The sequence below is a fragment of the Osmerus mordax genome, chromosome 20 (genome assembly GCF_038355195.1).
Source record: "Osmerus mordax isolate fOsmMor3 chromosome 20, fOsmMor3.pri, whole genome shotgun sequence".
NCBI lineage: Eukaryota > Metazoa > Chordata > Actinopteri > Osmeriformes > Osmeridae > Osmerus > Osmerus mordax.
In genome coordinates, this window is record NC_090069.1 from 8,540,856 (window position 1) to 8,562,942 (window position 22,087).

Below are 22,087 nucleotides of genomic sequence, written 5' to 3' on the forward strand. Positions count from 1 at the left end.
AAAAGAAGGACACAGGCTTCCAATGCCCCGGAACCAAGACGGCACTGCACTTCTCACTTTATTTAACTCACTCCGCAAGACTGTCAGAACAATGGGCCTCATTCACCAATATATTCCTAAGTTATTTCTTACATTTGTTCTTAAGAAAGTTCCTAAGAAAAGTCTACGTGTGATTCATGACGTGTTCCTAAACAGCAGAATTCTTCGCAGCTGTGTTAGAAGGATGAATCCCAATATGTCGTAAATTGAAAGCTTGTGCCCCGTTGCTCCTATTTAGCATAGGTAAAAGCCCCGTTAATTCCCATAAAAGGGCATGAGATGGCAGGGCCGTGTGCACACAGAGTGATGTCAAAAAGACGTGGTAAAGAAAGTGGAGGAGTTTAAGAAAAACTTTTGTGATTCGGAAGTGGAGGTACTGCTGCAAGCGAAAAACAACATCATATTTAGTAGCGTCAGCGGTGGATACAAAGCAGTAAATACGACAATTGTGTGGTGTAGTCCTAGTGTGCGGAATAGGCCTACTTTAAGCCTATAAATACCGTTATCAGCCACTTATTATTGGATTTCAAGGTTCCCCGTTAACATAATTGATGTGAATTGAAGGCAAAGCCAGGCTAGTTTATTTATATTGGCCTAGTACAATTCCTATACAATGGCAATTCAAAGTGCTTTACAAATGAGCAGAAGTGTCATTGTAGTGTGTATTTCTTAAAACAACATGAAAATTAGTTGCAAAATTATACAGGAGAAATATTAAATTTTTAATTAGAATGGACAAAAACGGTATAACTACTTATTTTGCGCAAACATGTCAGCTCGCAATTGTGTGTAAGAGTGCTCGTGTGTGCGTAAATTCTGTTCTTACCCAAGAACGAATCCCAAATAAGAAAACATTGGTGAATGCCAGAATCTTTGTGAAAACTGCGTAAGTGGGGTTTAAGAACGAATTTATTCTTAAGAACATTTGGTGAATGAGGCCCATTGACTCCCCTTGTCACAATGAAAGCTTATAATAAAATACCTTACATAACTAATGTTACTAATGTACATTTATATCAACGTTATACATGCTCAAATTTTAAATTCTGTTATGTAGGAGTCCAGTGATCCCTCTTGACAGCAGCAATCCATTTCTCACGACGCTCAGGTTTTTTTTGGGACATTGTAAAAGGTAAATGTATGTATTTGAGATTTGCTGTTATCACAGCCCACAGCACATAGACGGCATCTTGCAATTCAGTCCTTAAGATGGCGCCGCGACCACTGTGTGACGTCACATGAAACCCATGAATAACCGTCTGAATTACATCAGAGCCCTTGCGACATCTGCTGATAGCGAATTGCAGCCTTGAAAGGCAGAAACATTTTTTTTGTGAATGCACAGCCGGCAGCAATTTACTACAAACAGGAGGAAAATAGCTTTAAACTCGCTTTTCCATGTGTAATTTGGAAGAAGAAAAAACTGTGTGATAAAACACACAAGTAGGATAAGTCAAGAAAGCAGGATCCTAGAATTTGATAGAGTGCGAAGAGACCTATTTTTTCCTCTTTACTGCGGTCAAATGACCTGCACTTGGCACTTTTAATGATTAACAGAAAATCACATCCAACAACTGAGAAATTATCTGCCCGATATCGGCACCTTCACCGGATCGTGTCACAATTTGTTTAAGCTAAGCTCAATACAAACTAAGTTGTTTTGTGATCCCATAAACGTATTGTCGAAGCTACATATTAGCTCCTTCCGTGGCAAAGCACTGCAAAAGTTGGAAAAAAAATCAACTCATGCTGTACCCCATCCAAATCCAGCTGAGTGCGGTAGATTAGCAGCAGTGCTGCGGATTGCATTCTATTGAAACAAGTGGACTAGAAAAAGAAAAAATATTTGAAAATGTATTTCATTTGTTTATGCTTCAGTCAATGGTCTAACAGTTCTGTCTTAGACACTCATTGAAAAAACTGCCACATTACATTTTTTAAGATCCTGTAAAGTAAATTCCATGATTTGCTTCTCAGTACATTATTTACGTGTTAGAACAATAATGCTCAGCTTCCATGGACTTCAATGGGGCTGCTTTGAACAGTTTTTTTCAGTGCTTCGAAACTATACGGTCATTGGATAAATGCTGCGATTATGTCCCGCCCTGGACGCTCAGTGTCTCTGGGGGTGAATGGAGGAGTGGGCTGGCCTGGACGCTGGGCTTCCGCAACCTATTTCCTGGTATTTGCTTGGCGAAATTGCTAGCCAATTTTCATCATACATTTCATACAATTATGCATCACATTCCTTGTTTCAGTTGAACCCAATTCCCATATTTCCTTCGGGTTTAAATATTTTTTGGTTAGATCGTTCGTTCATTCATTCATACAGTAGGCTAGGCTAGTGTCGTAGGGGTGAACTAGCCAGTGAACTGAAAATGTATATGATGTAGGCCGAAAATGAGCTTCCTCTGTTTGAAAGACCAGCAGCCGCCACTGCTTCTCTGGCAGCGTGGAGCCGTACCGAGCATCGCCCTCCCGGCCGTTCCTCCTTCGGTCGCACCTGGACCATCCACCGCCGCCAGCAGTTCATCACTCAGTTCTGTGTGCTTGTTATAATTATACTTGATAACTTTTCCAGAGGTATCTCTGCTATGAGTTAGTGCAAACCGCTAACTTGATATTAGGCTACTCGGTGTAGAATGATGGTATTTTGGTAAATGGTAGCTAATGTGTAGCCTAGTTGGAGAGCTCACTGTCTGCTATCTCTGGTGTCAATTTTTACTGTTACAGCTCAGGGGAACATTTCATTTATATATATATGCATCTGTATGTTTCACTCATTGAACAAATAAATTCTAATTCTATACGGTTTTGTTCGGCTTGACGTAGCGTCCATTATGTGGGTCATAGGTAGCCTACTTGAGAGGCGGCACCTTCCAGCGAGGGGGCTGAGCTTCAGCTCCTTCAGGCGACACGAACAGAGAAGACTGACGATTTTCAACATTTTCACAATTTCAAAGCCTAATTTAACATACTTGTTTTTTTTCCATTCGAATTTGGATGGGTAGTTAATAACACATTAGTCTGTGGTGTGGTGAACTTCCACTTTACAGGATCTTTAATGTAAAATGTTTCCAAGACCTGTACACGAAATGTTCAGGATGATGCTCACTAGCAGGCTGGGTAAAATAACATTTCCATGACCTCTGATGAGCGCTTTGCAGACCAGACCGGCCACTCATATTACAGTAATAGTTAAATAACATTATCATTGGGGTACGTGGTTCCTATTTTCCTCAATTCCTAAAGATTTTCTTCACTATTTTGCACGTTTCTTACACTGACTAACATGTAAACCAACAGATACATTTATTGGGCCACTTCCGGCTATGTAATGATTTCTGCTAATTTGCAAGAATACTGATTTTACTGAGGGGTTGTTTTATGCTATTATACAGGTTTTATGCATCTGAATGCCAATATCCATGAGTGATCATGCATCTCATTATTGGTCTGGCAAAGACTCCTTCCTGTCAGGCTCTAGCTGTGCAATATCTTGACCTTCCTCAAGGTAATGAGATTAATGAGCGGAGGCGATGACATCTAGAGTCCGTAAAAGGGGAGGTCTAAATAAAGGCCTGTGTGCTTTTTAGAGGTCACGCAAAAGGTAGAATGAAGATATCCTTGAATACCTCAACGGGAGGTACTTTGGTGTTGATGAGAGATGAGAAAATGCCAGTCTATGAAAAGAAAACTTCTTGGAACGAAGAATGTTCTCTTTGGGACACATTTACATAACGTATTGCAGCCTATGGCAAAGCATATAATGCATAATCATCCAAATATGTCTTAGTATTTTCTGGCCTGGAAGTGCCAACTATGTAGCTGATTAACACACATACACAATTATCAGGATTGTGACAGCCTTAGTAAGCTCCATCAGAAACAGCTGTGAGGCTTAGTCAAGGTAAACTGAATACCCGGCTCCATTGACCCCATGGCATCCATGACTATACCTGGATAAAACTCTTACTGACAGAATGCATCCTAAAGGCAGATTGAGTTACTCTCACTTCTTGCAATAAATATACCAAAGACCTGGCTCATTGTGCCATTATAAAAAAGGCTTCTACTAAACAAGATGACTGTACTGTCCAACATTGATCCTTTACAATTACTAGTTTACATTTAATATTATGTTTTAACGAAGAGCAAATGTGCCACAGTTATCTAATGGCAAAAACATTTTAAATTTGATTTGTGACAAGGAGGATTTGGTTTTGGGCAACTTGGGACAGAAATATGTAAATGGTAGTATTTACCTCCTCGTACAAATCCGTTGGTAGCAATTGCAGAAGTGGAGAGTCCAGTGATGGTTGTCACAACTGTTGCCATGAGAACAATCACACAGGAGAGAACTGTGGAAGAACATGGAGGACAGGATTAATTAGGGACACATTACTTTAAAAACAAATTCCTGAGAGGAAAATAACTGAAAAAATAAAACATCTATTTACAGCTAACCAAGATTCTCTTGTATAACCCCTTACTACCTTGCTTTTACACCTCAAGGGATAAAAATATATTCTGGGAGCCCCTGTGAATAGTAGCGGCAGCACTTGAACTAACTGGTGTGTGATAGTCGACCACGTGTCACCAGATGTCAACATTCCACATCTGAATGGCGATTGGTTGAGGGGTGATGAGAGGTAAGGTGGAGGGATGGATGTGTGTGAATTAAAACAGTAATTCACAAGGACTCCGAAAGTCTACTCTCCTTACCAATTCCTGCCTGGCCCACGATCCAAGACATGCGAATGAAGAGCATCACGCCCCAAATGTTCAACATGCATCGCACCTGCAAAGAGAAGGGTTGTAAGTTAGTATGCATGTAACTGGAACACCGAACTGCAAGACTGGCCTTGAATAATGTCAGCTTGAGTCCACAAACTGTGACAATACCAAGGTTTAAACATAAAGATAGAGAATTTCCCAGGTTTAAAATGCCAGATTGAGAAAAACTCTTGGGGGTAAAAGCCCAAATAATTACATGTCAGTTTGATAAAAAGTTACCAAACATAACTTTGAACCAGAACATATACCAGTCAATGGTACATCTAAAGAGTGATATTTCCCCTTTGTTATTTAATGTTGAGTAAGACTATACAACATCTTCCACTATAACCAATTGAAATGATTTATCTTTGATGGTTAAAACACATGGGTGAAAAATAAGTACAATATTTATACTGGAGAGGAAGGAAAGTCTTTTAAAATGTCAAAATACAAGCTGTGTGACGAGACACAGACATTTGCCTTATACCTGAGATCTTGCTGCAAAACACAAGTTTAAAGCAAGTCTTAATTTAAATGAGCTCAAAGTTTAAACCACTGAGCAACTCTTTATCAGTTGCCCAGCATGTAGTTCATTCAACTCAGATGTTTCAGACCTCTAGTGTGAGTATATCACAGGCCACTGCCAAGCTTGTAGGATTAATCAGAAAAGCAATTCACACTCATGAGCCAAAAGCCTGAGCAGCCTGTGACCAACTCTCATTCATGTCTGACTTTGTTTGCTGATGCTTGTAGTCTACCACTCATTGAGCGTGGTGGTGTCAAACAAGGGCGGCATGTATTCAGAAGATTATTCACTTGCTAGTTGCTATGCCAATTATCTAGTTTCACTCAGACAGTAGTCAAAACCAGGACGAGCAAAAACGGCAGTCTGCATGATCTAATCGGTCTTTCATCCTAGTGGGGTAAACATAAAAGATTTCTAGATATTCGTAAGAGACATCAATAATAAACAGTTTTATTTAACAGGTTTTCAGACTGCACTATGCGGAATATATGGGCTGTGAATGTATGTTTATCTTGATGTTAAATATTATTCCCCATAAGACTGAGTGATATTACGTTATATATTGTGTGATCGTTTCATATTGTTGTGCCGCAAATCCCCTTCATCACGGCAATATCGGTCATCATTTGGACAGTGGTGCCAAGGCACAGGAGTTGCATTATATGTAACTAGACGGCTTAAATATGTGTTATAGTCATCTTCCCTCTCTTAAGCTCTTCACATTTTGCGTTCTAGTTAGCTCCCCGTCACGTGACAACGAAGCGCAGTGAAAGGAAGCAAGTGATTGACAGCTAATATTAACCAATCTAAAATCTGCATTAAAGTTAAGAATGTAAAGATGAAGCTTATGTTTTAGTTTAAGTTTATGTAACGTTGGATAGAACGATGGACCAGACACTGTATCCGCTCACAGCAGGCACATACTGTGCAGTAATTAGCGAGCGTTTTTTGCAGAGAAATGAAAACAGCTTGTACCACAATTATTTGCATGCGCACAAATGCTATTTAGTATGGAGGACTAAAAGTGCCACAATGAATTAAATAAATACACCATTAAATAATTACTTAAATGTGTCATTAATTAATTAAAATAGGAATTAAATACATAAATGTGTTCTTAAATGTGTCATGAATTCATTAAAATACCAATTCATTTTATGTAAAATACATATATAATTATTTCACTATTTAAGTATTTCATGGTCCATTTACAAACGCTAAACAGCGCCCCCAGTCGATTGCATTTACATTTCACAACGTGTTGCATTTACATTTCACATTTACATTTCACAACGTGTCGTGTTGCAGTGCTTCATTAATTGTGTTATCTGTCAAACTCGCCCATCAAAGTCAGTGGGTGGGGCTAGCGCGAATCTAGTCTGATCCATTGCGTTGGTCTGAAGTAGAGTGCCTGGATAGAGACGATGGAGGATCTTCATGAACTTTCTAGGGAGTTGGTGAGAGACGTTTTAAACTTAGCTTAGGATGTGGAGGACCTGCTGACCCAGAGCATGTAGCGAGTAAAGCAGAGGAACTTATTGAAGTTCTTGGAGTTATTTCCGCACTTTCCGACCAAGATAGTGATCACAGAGTGACTGCAAATTTAGAGTCTGGTACCAGGGTGCATCAGCATCTTCCTCAATCAAATTCGCTGCTTCTCTCAGCAGCTCCAGGCAAGTTTTAGACATTTGGTCCTGCACCTCGCACGCTGTCTCAACATGGGGGCTAGCAGGACCGAGTCTTCCCCTTGATTATTATCCGTTATAATTCTAAATGTCATAAGAAATTGGCCTCCATGTGGTCATTTTAAATAAACAACTTATTCATTGAATTTACATAAAATGTGCTTTGTGATGTTGTTATTGGGCTATGAAAGGACCTATATCAAGATATGAGATTTGTCATTTTGCACGCACTCATTTCCCATGTCATAGACTACAGTATTCCAGAGGCCAGTGCATACTGGACCTGACAATGTCATGGCTAAAAAGGGAAATATGTTTGACACAACAATAGATGCAACCAAAGGTCAGAGAAAAATGGCAGACAGATAAAATACCCCATCACCGTTCAAAAAAAAGAAACGAAACAAATGACAGATCCAGGAAATCCAAACATTGCTTGACTGTTAGCCACTCACCAGCACCCCTTTGATCCAGCCAAACTTGACCACCCCTTTGGACTCGGCTGCTTCCTTGGCTGCAGCCTCGTCAGCTGGGGTCAGCTCATCCCCATTAGCAAAGCCATCTTCAAACGGCTCCTAGAAAAAGAACAAGACCAAAAAATAGCCAAGGTCAGCATAGAATGATTATCGACATTGGAATCATGAGGAGTTGACGTCAATCCCTTAAAAAAATACAATGAACAAAGTAACTGAAATGTTAAACAATTAACATGCTTGTAAAAAAAGACCATGCACTAGACTTCTGTCCACCACTTGTGCATCAACATTTATTTTGGATCTACATAACTGGACTGATTAACCACTTAGTGTTGTAACAATACAACACTCGATAAACGAAGAAGGTCGAACACAGGAAGCTACCCCTCTGAGGGAAACAATGGTGTGACGTGAGTGGCTGCCATTTACAGGTCTTTTAGGCCCAACTCCTCCGCCTTTTCCGGCTTGTGAGGTCCGATATCCCGACTCCAACCTTGCCTGCGCTTCCCTCCAGTGTGACGAAACAGTAGAAAGAAGTACCCTCCTAACTGCCAAAGAATTTACTTTACAACATCCCATCCTAAATACCCTCCACCTCCATTAAGGCAGCACATAAAAGGCAGCCAAACATAGGGAAACTCAAAAGCTTGACACAAAAGACAACCCCAAATGACATTTCCACATGTATGGCAAACTGATTAGCCACTGGCGGTGTGGAAACAGTGACCATCCACTCAATGCAAACATCCGCCTGTGCGCTCAGTGAAGTATTGACATTTTGCCGGTGTTCAATACAATGGACTGCACAATAAAAGATAAGACAATGAGCCACAACCCCTGTTCTGGCACAGTAGATTTTAGAGGACTTAAGATAAAAAAAAATCTGGTATGGAGATAACATGGCTAAACTAGACAATGCAGGGCTTGTTTTCCACCCCTGCACTTAATTGACTTAGGGTCGGTTTTCCAAGAAGCAGCAGCTTAAAATTTGTCCTTAGGTTTATTAGTGGGTGATGACATGTGGAGGTGTTTACTGAATGTACAGATGACCTTGGCCTCATTGACTGTCTGCTGTGAGACTGGGTTGCGTTCCAGTGCAGGGTGGCTGACTGAAATGGATGTCCTCAATTTTCAGTGAAGAGAATAGTGATTCCAGTTCATAAAGTGAACCATGTTGGGGGAGCATTGACTCCTCATGCCATCAGAAAAGACAATTGATTATTGAGTTAACGAACAATGACCCTGGGCCATTCAGTTTTACATTTCCTGAATTGTATGATCTCTACATTGATACATAGGACAGTCAAGCCACAAAGCCAAGTTATAGTATTTGGAAGGTGTGCTGAAGCAGTGTGACTTTGCATTACTATTTTTTTCTTAAATGTTGCTGCACTTTAAAACAATAATGTTTCACAACGGATAGTGTATTAAGAAATAGGTGAGAACTGCAAAATAGGTGAATCTAGAGAAGAATAGGTCTGTAACGAGTCCCTAGTATGCATCTATATGAGCTTAGGAACACAGCTCCCTTAAGAGCACACAGTCCCCTAAAGCCTAGTCTTCATACTTCTCATCAGTCAGACACTCCCTCATCCACTTCCCACAGTTGTGCAGAGCTGAGATGCATTCAAACACGTAGGTTGTTGTTCTGTCCCAAGTGTCCGCTTTCAATCTGATGGTAGGAGGATTGTATCTGGAAGCTTTGACGGAATCAAACAAAAACCTAATCCTCCCTTTTTGATTTCCAGTCTACTGAGATTAAGCAGCTACAGAGAGCAATGATAACAGGCAAACTGATGTGAAATAAAGATTCAGCTTAGACCGAGAAGAGACGCAAGTCAGTATTGGTCTTTTTGAGGAATGGCATCATCACAATGGGTAAATAAATTATGCACAAGCTGCCCGCCTCTGGCATGTATGCCAAGAGGGGGGCCTCAGCATCACTTTGCCTGGGCCATCTGTCCACAAGAGCTCCCTGCCTGTGTTCCTACAATGACTCAGCAGCGTTGCTGGGGTCTGGCGGTGGCAGGTAGACAAGACTATTGAAGTAGGGGTGGGAGGAGGAAACTAAAGGGGGACAGTATTGTCGGTTGACTCTGAGGGCTGTCAACACCCCTCATTTAAGGATTGAGAGGGGCACAACTAAGAGCCAGGTAAGAGGAGGGGTGTGTTGGGGGAATAGGTGGAGATAGCACTAAGGGGCAGGCTAACAGTTAGATGGTGTCTCAGCACAAATATTCTACTGAGATAGTACATCAGAAAATTCAGACCAATAAAAATAGAAAAAAATTTACATACCTCTAGTACGGATGCCACAATTCTCAATATAAGATTGAACCGTTCGGTATAATAACCACAGTTCAATACGTGCTTGTGAATTGTATTTTCAGTTTTGTGTTTAAATCATTTCCATGCATTTTATTTCTCTCAGAATTGGCTCCGTTCGTTTGTGCCCGCATGTCTACCAGTAGAAAAAAAACTAAATCTCACCAGAAGTCGCTATTGGCTCTCTGAAAAGTCTCAGGGATGAGACTTATGACAACAAGGAAATACAAAGTTATTTTTATGCTGCTCAACAACAAAAACCGATTTTAAAAGTAGCAGAAAGTTGCCAGTTTTGTCTCTAGTCAGTAAATGAAAAGTCAGTGACCTTCGCTAAATTGGCAAACCTGGAGTCTACGCGCTGAGATGAGGAAACGCCTGGAATATTATTGAATCCATTCTTCCCTCTACCTGTGAAATGTTCCCCATACCTTTGGCTGCAACACAAGCCCAACGCATGATTGATCCACCCCTGTGCTTAACAGTTGGACAGGTGTTCTTTTCATAACATTCTGCACTTGGGAAACAGGGGTTTTCATTTGCCTTTCTAGCAATCCTAAAGCAGTTCTCTCTGAAACGTGTCTTGGTCAAGCCCAATGCAACAATAAGGGCCCTATTTAAACGATCTCAAACGCAAGTATCAAAAGCGAAACGCAAGTAACTTTGTTGGCGGAACTCGCACGCTGTTGCTATCATACCGGCGGGATAAATGACTCTTGTGCCCGAATCAAATCTAAAATGGGTTGGTCTGAAGTAGCTCCATTACTGTGGTTTGGGCGTAACGTGCAATAAACCAATCAGAGCGTCATCTCATTCCCTTTAAAAGCAGGCGTACTTGTTCCATGGCTGATTGCTATTATAAGGGCGGATTTGCCAGGCGCACGCCAGGAGACCGACAGCCGAGGAGACCGACGTTCTCGTCAGGGCCGTAAAAGACACAAAGTCAATTGGGCTGTGTGCAAGCCCTAAGAGATACTACACTACATTGTGACCGAAATGGTCGCATTTGCGACCTTTTCAAATGCCATTGCGACCGTAATTTTTAATGGGTCGCAAAAGTATCACTGATTATTTTTGTGCTAACCTTAGGTTTTAGGCAATATGCTATGATTTATTATGAGCATTTGTTAAAACAGTAATGTGTATTTTAATAATGTTTTAAACATGCTCTGAGCATTCAACGCATCAAGTTGGCTTCAGCCCCGCGACCCCCCGCCCCCCTCCCAGAATGGTGTAGCCTAACTTTGATTTAAAGATCCCATGACATGCTGTTTTTGGATGCTTTTATATAGGCCTTAGGGGTCCCCTAATACTGTATCTAAAGTCTCTTTCCCGAAATTCAGCCTTGGTGCAGAATTACAGCCACTACGAGCAGTCCCACAATGAACTTTCCTCAGGACGTGCCATTTCTGTGTCTGTAGCTTTAAATGCTATGAGGAAGAAAGAGGCGGGCCTAACTGCCATGCTTCGGTTGTTTTCAAGCCATGATGTCTCGAGGAAAAAACAATTTTGTGCTTACACGGTCGTAGCTCATTTTTTCATTGGTGGGCCAAATTCTCTGTGCGGGCAAAGCAGAGAAAGGGGAGGTAACCTTTTTCCCCTTATGACGACATAAGGGGAAGATTTTCAGATCCGAGCATTTGAGCTTACATTTTCTCAAAGGTGGAGAAAAATACCCAGGGCTTGGTTTACACCCACAAAATTTCTAGCCACTGGGGAACCAAAGGCAGGCTAGGGGAACTCATTAATGTTAAATACCCTCAAAGTGACATTTTCATGCCATGGGACCTTTAAAGTGCACATCTGTATGCAATACAGGTTCATCATTATCCAGAGCGGCTCACTATAAATAATTTGTGCGACCATATCATGTTTTGCGCCAGTAACTGAAAAAGTTAGCTTAATATTGGCTTAGCAACTTTTACAAGTTTACTGTTAATTTTAATTATTGTAAGTCATATTTTGTCGCTTTGAACAAAAGTGTCTGCTAAATACAATACAGAAACACACACACACAGCCTCCCTCCCTTCCTGAGTCCCTGTTAATTTGCCTACTCCTTACCACGTCGTCAACTACTCTTCCTTCCATCTTTTCCTCACTTGCTCTCATGGCCCTGTCATGGTCACTCTCCTCCTCCTCGGCTTCTTCACTGACCCTGTCAGTATGTTTCTGCCTCTCTGAGCCAGCTACCTCTCTTCCTTCCTCTACAGGTAATGCTGATGTTGAAGCAGCTAAAGCCCCTCCCCAAATTTTCTTTTTCTCCCTTAACGTTTCTGCGCCTCTCTTGCGCTTTGGTGGTTGTTTCTCCATTTTAGCGATGCTAAACTTTAACGATGCTAAACCAGCATACGCATTAGCGAACAGCATGTGTCTGTGTGGGCCTGCTGGAGGTGATATTATGAATCAGAGGAAGGGGATCCTAGATTTGATTGGGTCAGGCCAGTGCCAATAAAGAAAATTAACCAATGGGCCGCTGTCAGTTCTCTATGGGCTGGCCCGACCCCAAAAAAAGGAAAAAAAAGAAAAGCCTATAAATTATATTGGCGATTCGGCCCAAAAATGCATCAGCCCACCGGGCAAATGCCCGGTATGCCAGATGGCCAGTCCAGCCCTGGTTACCCCATAAGTCTTTTATCAACTGAATGTCCTCCTACACTTTTGTTAGCAGCCACAGGGCTTGGAGCCAATGAGGCCAATGACTCCTGTACTAGTCGAGCAGGTATGACATAATGAAGAGATGAGCTGGCAGTTCAGCCTAAAAATAAACGCCAGTAGCTGATCAGTAGAGCATGACTCGGGGGTAATGCAATGTCGTAAAACACAGCTGTTGAGTCATGCCAGGCTGATGTCGTAAACCACCTATTCATGCGCAAATAAAAAGCAGATAAAATACTTAACACATCCTAGCTCAAGAGACTTGGGAACTGTTGATTTTTAAATAGGTCAAGAAAGTTTGCCAATGGCCCAGACACATAAGACTAGTCCGAAACAAAAAGCCCAGTACTTTTTTTTTTAAGGAGATGGTGACTGTATACCTCAGGGTAAACCAGTACAGGATGAACTCCATATTTGTTGTGGCTGACAAGGTCACACCTATATTGAAAACCTTTGGCTTATTATGCCTCACATTGTCAAAACAGAACATGGTTGGACGGTTGATAACTTCAAGGGTTTTGACATTTACCATTCCGCTCCAAACGTCCAGGTTGTTCACATTTATGCTGTTTAGTGCCCTTACTTGTTGGCCACATTAAGCAGACTTTTAGATTAGCTTAATCAGATGTCCCTCTCACAGTTAAAAGGCATTGCTAAGGCGATAGGCCTAGGATCGGTCCCCAGGGTCTTGGCTTTCCTGTAGAGACAAGACTGGGTCAAAGGTAGTTATCAGATAGAGGCAACAAACAACAAAAGCTGTATCTAGGCTACTCAATAGTCCTGACTTGACTGAGTAGTATCATACTGTGTAATAATATATATATATAAATATAAATGGCATAAACGGTTAGGCTATGCCACCTGTTTATGGCATAAACAATATGCAAAATAATGCATATTGAATCTGTAAATGAAGCTCCTGAATGAAAACTCAAGGCTTAAATGGTTCTTACGATAACAAAGATTTTTTTTTTTTTTTTTTATGTGTAAAAAAAAAGGTTTCTTCAATTCCTACACTGCTTGGAAACCAAAGGTGTACCAGCAGGCATTTGCATGCCACTGGAGCGATGCTGACTCATGAAAGTTCCTAATCTGCTTTCTGGGCATCAGTGACGAACAGCTGGAAGGGACTGTCGTATATTCTCTAAAAATGGTCCAGGTCATGTCACTACTGCCATTATGAAACAACATTAAGGTCTGATGCCTTTGCATAATCATTTTTTAAAGGATAGTTTTGCCATAAGGAAGTATGGATATGTAGATTCCTGTACTGCCCAGAAAGCCCATCCCCAACCCATCAATGACCACACCAGTAATGGAATGTGACCTTTCAGTCTGATTTAGGGACATCACAGATGTAGATTTACATCACCTATATGAACCCATTGTTCAGTGCATGGCCTTTTTTATCTGATAAATAAAAGCTAACATATAACAAGAAAAGAGGAGATATTCACAGCTGGGACCACTGGAGTGTGGAAATCATCTTAGAAAGATAATTAATGGGTTTTAGAGCTATCTGGACCATGACAAGTTTGAAGTTGTGACAAGGGGATTAAGCTTTTAAAAAAGCATGGCCCCATCAAAGTTGTGTCAGCCATGGCGCCTTGGTCTTGAGAAATGATCCTTCCTGTTCTACTTTTCAGGGCTTATTGTATGTGGCTTACAAGAATGCCACAGTCCAACTTGCTCCTTCCAAAGTACAGCAAGTAGCCTACAACATTTCTGCCTCATCATTCCTCAGTTCAAGAGTTTGCAAAAACAGGCAAATCAATACAAATATTTACATATAGGCTCAAGTTTTAGGCTCAAGTGAAAAAGTAAAATGTCAAACAAGACTGCAGACTCAGGACATTTGCATAACATGGCCAGGATCATTGAGTACCATTTCATTAGTTCCTCAAAAAAAAAAAAAAAAAAATCTACTTTGAGTATCTAAAAAGACAGTCAAGTTAACTGACCTTAACCTGACTTGAAGAAGATAAGAGTATTAACCAAAGGATCTCACAGTAGAGGTGGTGGTAATTGAGCAACATTCTGACAATTTTCCTTGACTTTTTTTAGATGCCAATTTTTGGCATCTAAAAACAGGCAGAATCCTGCTCAATTACCACCACCTCTACTGTGAGATCCTTTGGTTAATGGTGGAGTACACAAACCCATTAACTGACTGACTAACAGTTTTGGCATCACTGATGTAATACAATTATTGTTTTGCCAAATGTCCAGTTAGCCTAACCGTTTATGCTTACAGTAACCGTTTATGCATTTTATGGATAAACGGACACATCATCGTGTCCTGTTTGAAGCTACACCGCGGGTGCTTGAGGAAAATCTTCGTAATTAATGGACTAAGAGCCAGGAAACATGGAGGCAATCAGCAGAGCTATGTGATAGTCAAGTCATGATTATGAGCAACAAGTTGGACACTATGGATCATTGGATACTAGCAGAGAAGTGTCTTGCCCCAACATAACTCAATCTAGCACAATCTAGAAAAGGCCATCCTTTTGACTAATAGCCTAGTTCAAGCTAGCTTGTTAGTACAATTGATTTACCTTTTATTAACTCAATTTGATACTTAAAAGTATGTTAGGTGCTCTTTTTTGCACACACAAAAAAGCTTCTGGTTTCTCAACAAATAGGCTGTTCAAAAATAAAAAGTCATATAGGATCCAAAGAATTGTGTGATACAAATTATTTTTTTCTATATGTTTCATTAATTTGTTCTGGTTAATGTCAGTAATACTGCTGAACTAATTGGCAAGCCAGATACATTTCATGGAGGAAATGTTTTTTTCCCCGGAAAGAACAGATAAGGAGCAGAGATCATGGTATATAAATCCAGGCAGATTAGCCTTCAATTACTATGATGTCGGCTGCATTAAGGGAAAATAAATCTGTTAGGGCCACACCAGAGGTAGATTAGACCAGTGTTTCTCAACTGGTCTAACATTACGACCCAGGTGGTATAACACAAGATGGCTATATCAACTAGAGCACCTTTCAAAATAAAAGCATACCATCGGAAATTCGGTAACTTGATAAAAAAAAAAAAGAAAATGCTGGAGCCGAAGCACATGTCCGCAACCTACTCCACACCAGCTCGCGACCCACTTTTGGGATCCAATCTACTGGATTAGACTAAAGGACATTTATCTGATGTAAACCAACATACAAAGATTTAGGATAAGATAATGCTTCCATAACATTTATTGGTTATCAGACTATTATATTAAAATATATGTTACTTTGACTTGTTAAATGTTTAACAAAAATCAAACACCATAGGCCTACCCTATTTTACATGCTTAAACGCTGTTAATAAGTTCGTGGAACATTATCCCATTTTCTCATAGGTAACAATACAAATCATGGCATTCAATACAGAACATTTTAAACAGGTCACAAGGCCTGGACAAATTAAACTAAATCTGTTGATATGCTACAGGAGCCAACGCTTCCTAATTCACACCATGGAACCCTGGGCGTACAAGTCAGAGGACATTATCCATGTGGGTGAAGTAACACAAAGAACAGCTTTTGACAACAATGCCAAAGCCATCGAGAGCGTTGTTCAGTGGAGGAAACTGTAGTGCATTACGCCAAGAAGGACATGGCCTCTAGAAGCTGCTGAGAACAATCCAATTTCACAAAAACACAACGTGTAACATTGTTGAGACATGGCTGTGTCAAAGTATTGCAATCAGAAGAGGCTGTAATCCTTTGCGTAACCTTTAAAGACAAGGACATTATTGTTTAGAGTCATGTCCATTTTTTGTGAATACCTAATTCTAAAACTACACACATTAACGTTTTCAAAAGATGGTTAACATTTGTAAGAGTGACTCACACTGCATATCAGTGCACCCTTGTGGGGTGTCAGCCTATCCAAGAACAGACTTAACACCTCACCTTTGCATCCAAATATTCCTGGACATGCAGCTGCCATTAAACACTACATCACAGAATAAACTACCTCATGCAGCCCTTACCATGTTCCAAGTTGGCTTTTCTAAACAGGCAGCTTTGTTGGGTTGTGTTTTATACATGACCCTTATTGAGGAAGGGAGCCAGCACCATATTTAAACAGGAAATGAGCACTTACCCTCATTCCTCTCTAATAACCTCCAAAAGGACCATCCAATCCCCTGCAACTGGCACACTCATAATGTTTCACCTTGAGCCGGGGTGATACCATCTTGCAGGGGTCAAGCCATCTTGACTTCACATTCATAATGAGACCTTTGTCTAACAGAGAGCAATTAGAAGTCAACACATCCCAGGTCCACCTTGTTGACAACTGCACTTTCCACAAAATGAAGGTAAAGCTCTAGGAAGGATAACCCGATACATGTTTAGAGGTCAGTCTGATGTTATACTGGTTGCTGCTGCTTCCCCCTTTGCTGGACAGCACAGCATCAAAGCACAATGATTCATAACCAGAAGGAAAGATAATTATCCAAGGAGCGAGTGTGCAAGCATCATGGATCAATTAGTAAAGTAGCTTTGGTAAAGCTACCAACACCAGGCAACCAATGTCTTCTCTCCATGTTGTGACGTAGTGACACACCGCATTGAGGTGGGAAATGGCCAGACTTCCTGTGTCTGTTTATTTACAGCCACCCACATAGCATACACAAAGTCTGAGGGATTATATGTATGCGTGTGCCTTGGTTTTGGCTTATTTGTGTCAAATTGCAGCATCAAGACATGCAAGATGTCATGCCATGGTCAACCATACACCAAATGCAACCCAGATGCACTGCAAAAATGCAGCCTTGTGATGGTTTCGTCAATGGAAACCACATGACAGTGGCGTGTGCGCTGTCTGGTATTAGAGTGATTGACTGGAGTATCCAGAGAAGAGTGTGCAAACAGACTGCAAGGAGCCATTAGGTTCAATCTACAACATAGCATACTTCTTTATGAGCTGGTCTCCCTAAAATGAATGAAGTCACAATTGTTTTCTTTCGCAAAAGAGTAACTCTTAATGGTCTAGAATGATCAACACTGTGCCGTCACTCAACCAACCCTGGCAAAGTAGACTCTTAGTGGTTAACCTAAACACAGCTGGGACATGCGGCTCCAAGTGCAACATTGCATAATTTGATCTAAGAGGAGTCACACATGGTAAACTACACACACAAAGCTGCTGGTAATCCAGCAGTGGTCTATTGAGTGTGTGGGTGAATAAAACAAGATCACAGAGCCGATATGAAGACAAAGGAAACCATATACACAAGCAGTAGTCAGCTGCTGCAACAGGAAACAGACAGCATCATGACAATTGACCAAATCAGTCATTTATATGGTAAGACCATTGTTTATGGGCTCACATGACGTTTGTGTGAATGCCTAGGGATCGTTAGGAAAAGGACACACATGGCAAAGAGATTAAGTGAAAAAAAGGGGAAAAAAAAAGGTCAAGGCCCTACTCAAAATGTAAAGGGGCACCTCACACCGGATTTGCGGTCTTTAAAATTGAACCAACATTTCAGAGTAACACTGCAAGAAATGTACAAAAAGGTGTACAAATGTGTATTGCTAGTTTGCTCAACTGTCGTTTTGCTCTCATTCCTGACTTTTGAATTTTGTATTTAATGTATTCTGTTGATTTGCTATTCTCTGAATGCTGAATGATGGAAGATAGTCAGAGTGTGTAACTTATCCCGGCAGTTGGACAACCTTGTTTAGAAACAAAGTCCTTCATTGTTGCCGTGTACTCACTCATCATCGGTTTCAGTGTCGTTTCAGTAGCCGAGTAGTAACTGAACACAAATCAAAAGGCAAAAAAACAACACTAGGCCTGGCCATTTCAGTTTTAGAAGTACATTTTGTTAAGCAGCCTCGGTTCAACAATTGGGTACTGGAATTATGGGCGATGAATAATGAATAAAGTTAAGGGAAAATGGGAGTGAGAGACACATTGAAAGCACTGTGACATCTGATCGGTCTCACAGACCTAGACTTGGGGGCAAAAAGAAAAGTATATTGAAAAGCCATAAGTGACCGTTAAGGATGTGCGCAACAGCTTTAGGAGTTAAACATTTAGCCAAATGTACAATGGATTCAGTGAATTTCCATATCCCCAAAACATGTGACTAGGGGGGCAAGTATTGCTTCATTATTAAGGGGGGGGGGGGGCAGTAGGTACCACAGCCAACCAACACCAACCCCATACAAGCAAACAACAAATAACAGTACAGATATATTAATCTGCTTTATTAATTTTATTTGCACACTATTGTTGGGGGGGGATTCAAGGTCATCTCATTTATACATGTGCTCCTACTACACTGTTCTTTCTCTTCATTCACACTAATTTGCTAAATGTTCTCTTTAAAGGCTCATTTGCTTTGTCCCTTAAGACATAAAATCACTGTTAATGTGGCTAATAGGGTAGGTAAGAGGCATCTTTACGTTTAAGGCTAATCAGTGTTCATTTCACTTGCTACAATTCAGTATCATTTTGATTGATCATTGCTCATTAGCAGTATAAACTAAACCTTAAGTTTATATAATTTCTTAAGTTTGCTTAATGTCCTTCAGAGAGTCTTTCCCAGGGACCTCTGTAAAGAGGGAACCGTGAAGTCACTTCTGACATACAGTGGCAATCTCAGATGTGGTGATAAGAAACGTGCACTATACACACAACCACTTACAAGTCACTGCCAAATGGCTTGTGTATTGCCTGCATTACACCCGCTGCAAACCATTTCTGATATTGAGACAAAGGCCGCCCTTTTCTTTCTCTAGCCTTCCCTCTTTCTGCCCCACTCCAGTCACAGTTTAGGGCAGAAGGACTGTGCTTGCCTCAGTTCCTGTTTCTTGTTCACAATCTTTGACACAGCCAAAAAAGAAAAGAAAGGACAGAGTGTGTGAGTGAGGAGAATAAACACAAGTCCACGTGGAGTTGGCTAAAACAAGACCTCTGCACAAAGACTTCTTTGTTGCAAACTAACTTCACAACAGCTTCCCTTTTAATAAAATTGTGCAATAGCTTTACCTCATAACCAGTTTACTTCCCTATAAACTATTACAGGTAATCCACATGCCAACATTCAGTGAATAATCTTTCTTTAAGAATGGAGGGATTGATACAGTGGTTTGAGAAGCAAAGCATGTAAAATTCAAAAGTCCCAAGAAATACAACATACTTCAACTTGTGGAACCTGACTGTGCGTGTAATGAACAAATACCAATGGAATGTAGTCTAAGAGAACAAAAACAATGGGGTCAACGTAGAGAAATATTTGGACAAGAGTGTTGAATCCAAACGTAACATTGGGCTTGTTATGGTTACAGTCATGGTTGTAGACACTAGAATTACGCAGAGTGCGTGCTTCTTAATTATCTGATCATTTTATTCCCTGATGTTGAGCCAACCATTCTGTGCCGCCCCTTCTGTGGAAACAAAATCACCTCAACAGTTTTACTGATGAAAGAAAGTTGTACGCTTCAATGTGAATAGTTTTAGTAGCAAGTGGGAAAGAAAGGAATCTTGAGTTTCAAACAGCTGAACAGGTAAACCATACATTCTGAACCTGATATTAGATCGCGTTTCATACCAGTCTCTAGTCACATACCTGCACAGATGTGGCATAGACCCCAAGATGATAATGTTCCATTTTCTACAAGCAAGGCTACTCAAGCACCATATGATGCAACGCATTATTGGTATCTACGCCACCAAAAAAAACTGAGGGTATGACCTCAAACTTAATGAGTACCCATTCTTCTAAATAAACTACAGTGGAATAAGTCATCCAAACTTCCTCTGAATCATCTAGTGGACTAGGGCTGTCAACGAATATATATTCGAATCGTTGTTAAAAACAGAATTTCGAATGTGAATTAATATTCTAATGTAAAATTAAAATTAAACAGCGGCGGCGGCAGCGGTGGCGCAACTGTCTGCTTTGCGGGTGGGCATTACTAGTGTAGGCTAGTCGCTACTGTACTGACTGTATATTGCATGAATAAAATAGACTAGATGGGCTACAACAGATTCACACACTGGTTTGATTATTTGCCGTTTCATGCCAAGGAAAGGTTCCATGTTTACCACAGCACATCTCGCTCGGAGCGTTCAATGTCAGTTCTATACTGTAAAACTTCAATTAATGTTAATAATATGTTTCAATCACTGAATGAAGCCTGACATATTTGGGACAAGAATCGCGACCTTAAATTGCTTGCAGAAAACTCTTGATCAGCACTCAGCATTTGTTTATTGAAACCCCTGTGCGCAGAGAGCACGACGTCGCGAGCGAGAGAGAGAGTGCGTGAGTGCGAGCAGCCAAGGTCTGCGGTCTTGGCCATTAGTTAATTAACTTTTTTTTGTGTAGGTAATATGTTGTTAAATATGTTTAAACTTAAATTACCTATACAAGTAGTTATGTCTCATTGTATTAATTTGTCCTGTTATTGACGTGCCTAATGCGCAACCAGAAATTCGAATATGTGTTTTTTAAAAGGGAATATTCAAACTGCATTTTTGAGCAATTTTGACAGCCCTATAGTGGTCTTCCACAGATACTGCATAACCTACCTTGCGCCGCGGGCTTGTGAGATTCCCGAATTACAGCAGTATATATCTAACAGAATCTACAGATTTTTTTTTTGTTTTTTTTTGTGCCATTTCTGTTAGAAGGCTTAGGCAGTGTGAGAAAAGCCTTAGGCGGACCACCTTAGCCTTTTCAATGCATGAAAAACCCTGTACAAGGATAAACTAGTTTAAATCACAAAATCCAACCTTCATGGAAATATCTAGCATTCATATAAGAAGAAAGTCAAGTTAAACTTCCGGACTTTCTCACTCCTTTGCCAACGTCTGCAATTACTGTGTCAACTTCTGCTTCTGAATATGATGGTGAGTTTGTGAAGACAGACAGTGCTTAAAACTATAGCACATTTGCAGAAACGGCTAAGGCAAAGGAATTGCAACATTTTCAAAGTCAGTGAAAACTGACTATGGAGACAAGTATAATCTAACCGCATTAAAAAGTAATCAGGTATCGAACAAGGATAGGTTACAAGTATGGAGCTAAGGAAACAGCTGGCAGGCTTCATTGTCACATCAAGCACCTCCTGTTAATTCATCCTCTGCTATCCTCTCTCACTGAAAGGGCCACAGGAGACAACCTGTTGACAACAGCCCTCTGCACCATGCTGCTGTCGCTACGAACTACGCCCTCCCCATGAGACTGGCATCTCCATGGAGACCAGGAGCACATAGCGTCATGGAGAAGACTGACCCTGTGTGTGCCATCAGAACACATCTGCCATAGCACACAGCAGCAGTTAGTGTTATAAAGTGGGCCAACTGAACAATTGTTCCCTCTACATGTTTAAATTAAATAAGTAGTAAAGATGATATATATCTGGAGGGCAAAGAAAACACTGCTACAAAGGCATTGCAACTTGTAATATTGATGACAATACAGTAACACTTGATCACACGAATTTAAACGAAAGTGGAGCTTTATGGAATCTCCATTGGGGCATGACATTTAGGGTTGTTATGTTGATCTATGGAAACATGGAGGAGTTTGCTTGGCTGAGCAAAACTTTTAATCATAGCCCTTCACTAATGAGGGGC

General features: G+C 40.7%; 1 protein-coding gene across 1 annotated transcript in view; it reads right to left on the minus strand.

Moving 5' to 3' along the window:
• The window catches only part of slc12a2 (solute carrier family 12 member 2), a 59,217-nt gene that overhangs the window by 30,762 nt on the left and 6,368 nt on the right, over positions 1-22,087 (minus strand). The window contains exons 2-4 of the mRNA XM_067258527.1: positions 7,485-7,604; positions 4,765-4,840; positions 4,305-4,400 (exon numbers count right to left, since the gene is read on the minus strand). Coding sequence (XP_067114628.1) covers positions 4,305-4,400; positions 4,765-4,840; positions 7,485-7,604 — 292 coding nt within the window. The remainder of the gene's footprint in view (positions 1-4,304; positions 4,401-4,764; positions 4,841-7,484; positions 7,605-22,087) is intronic.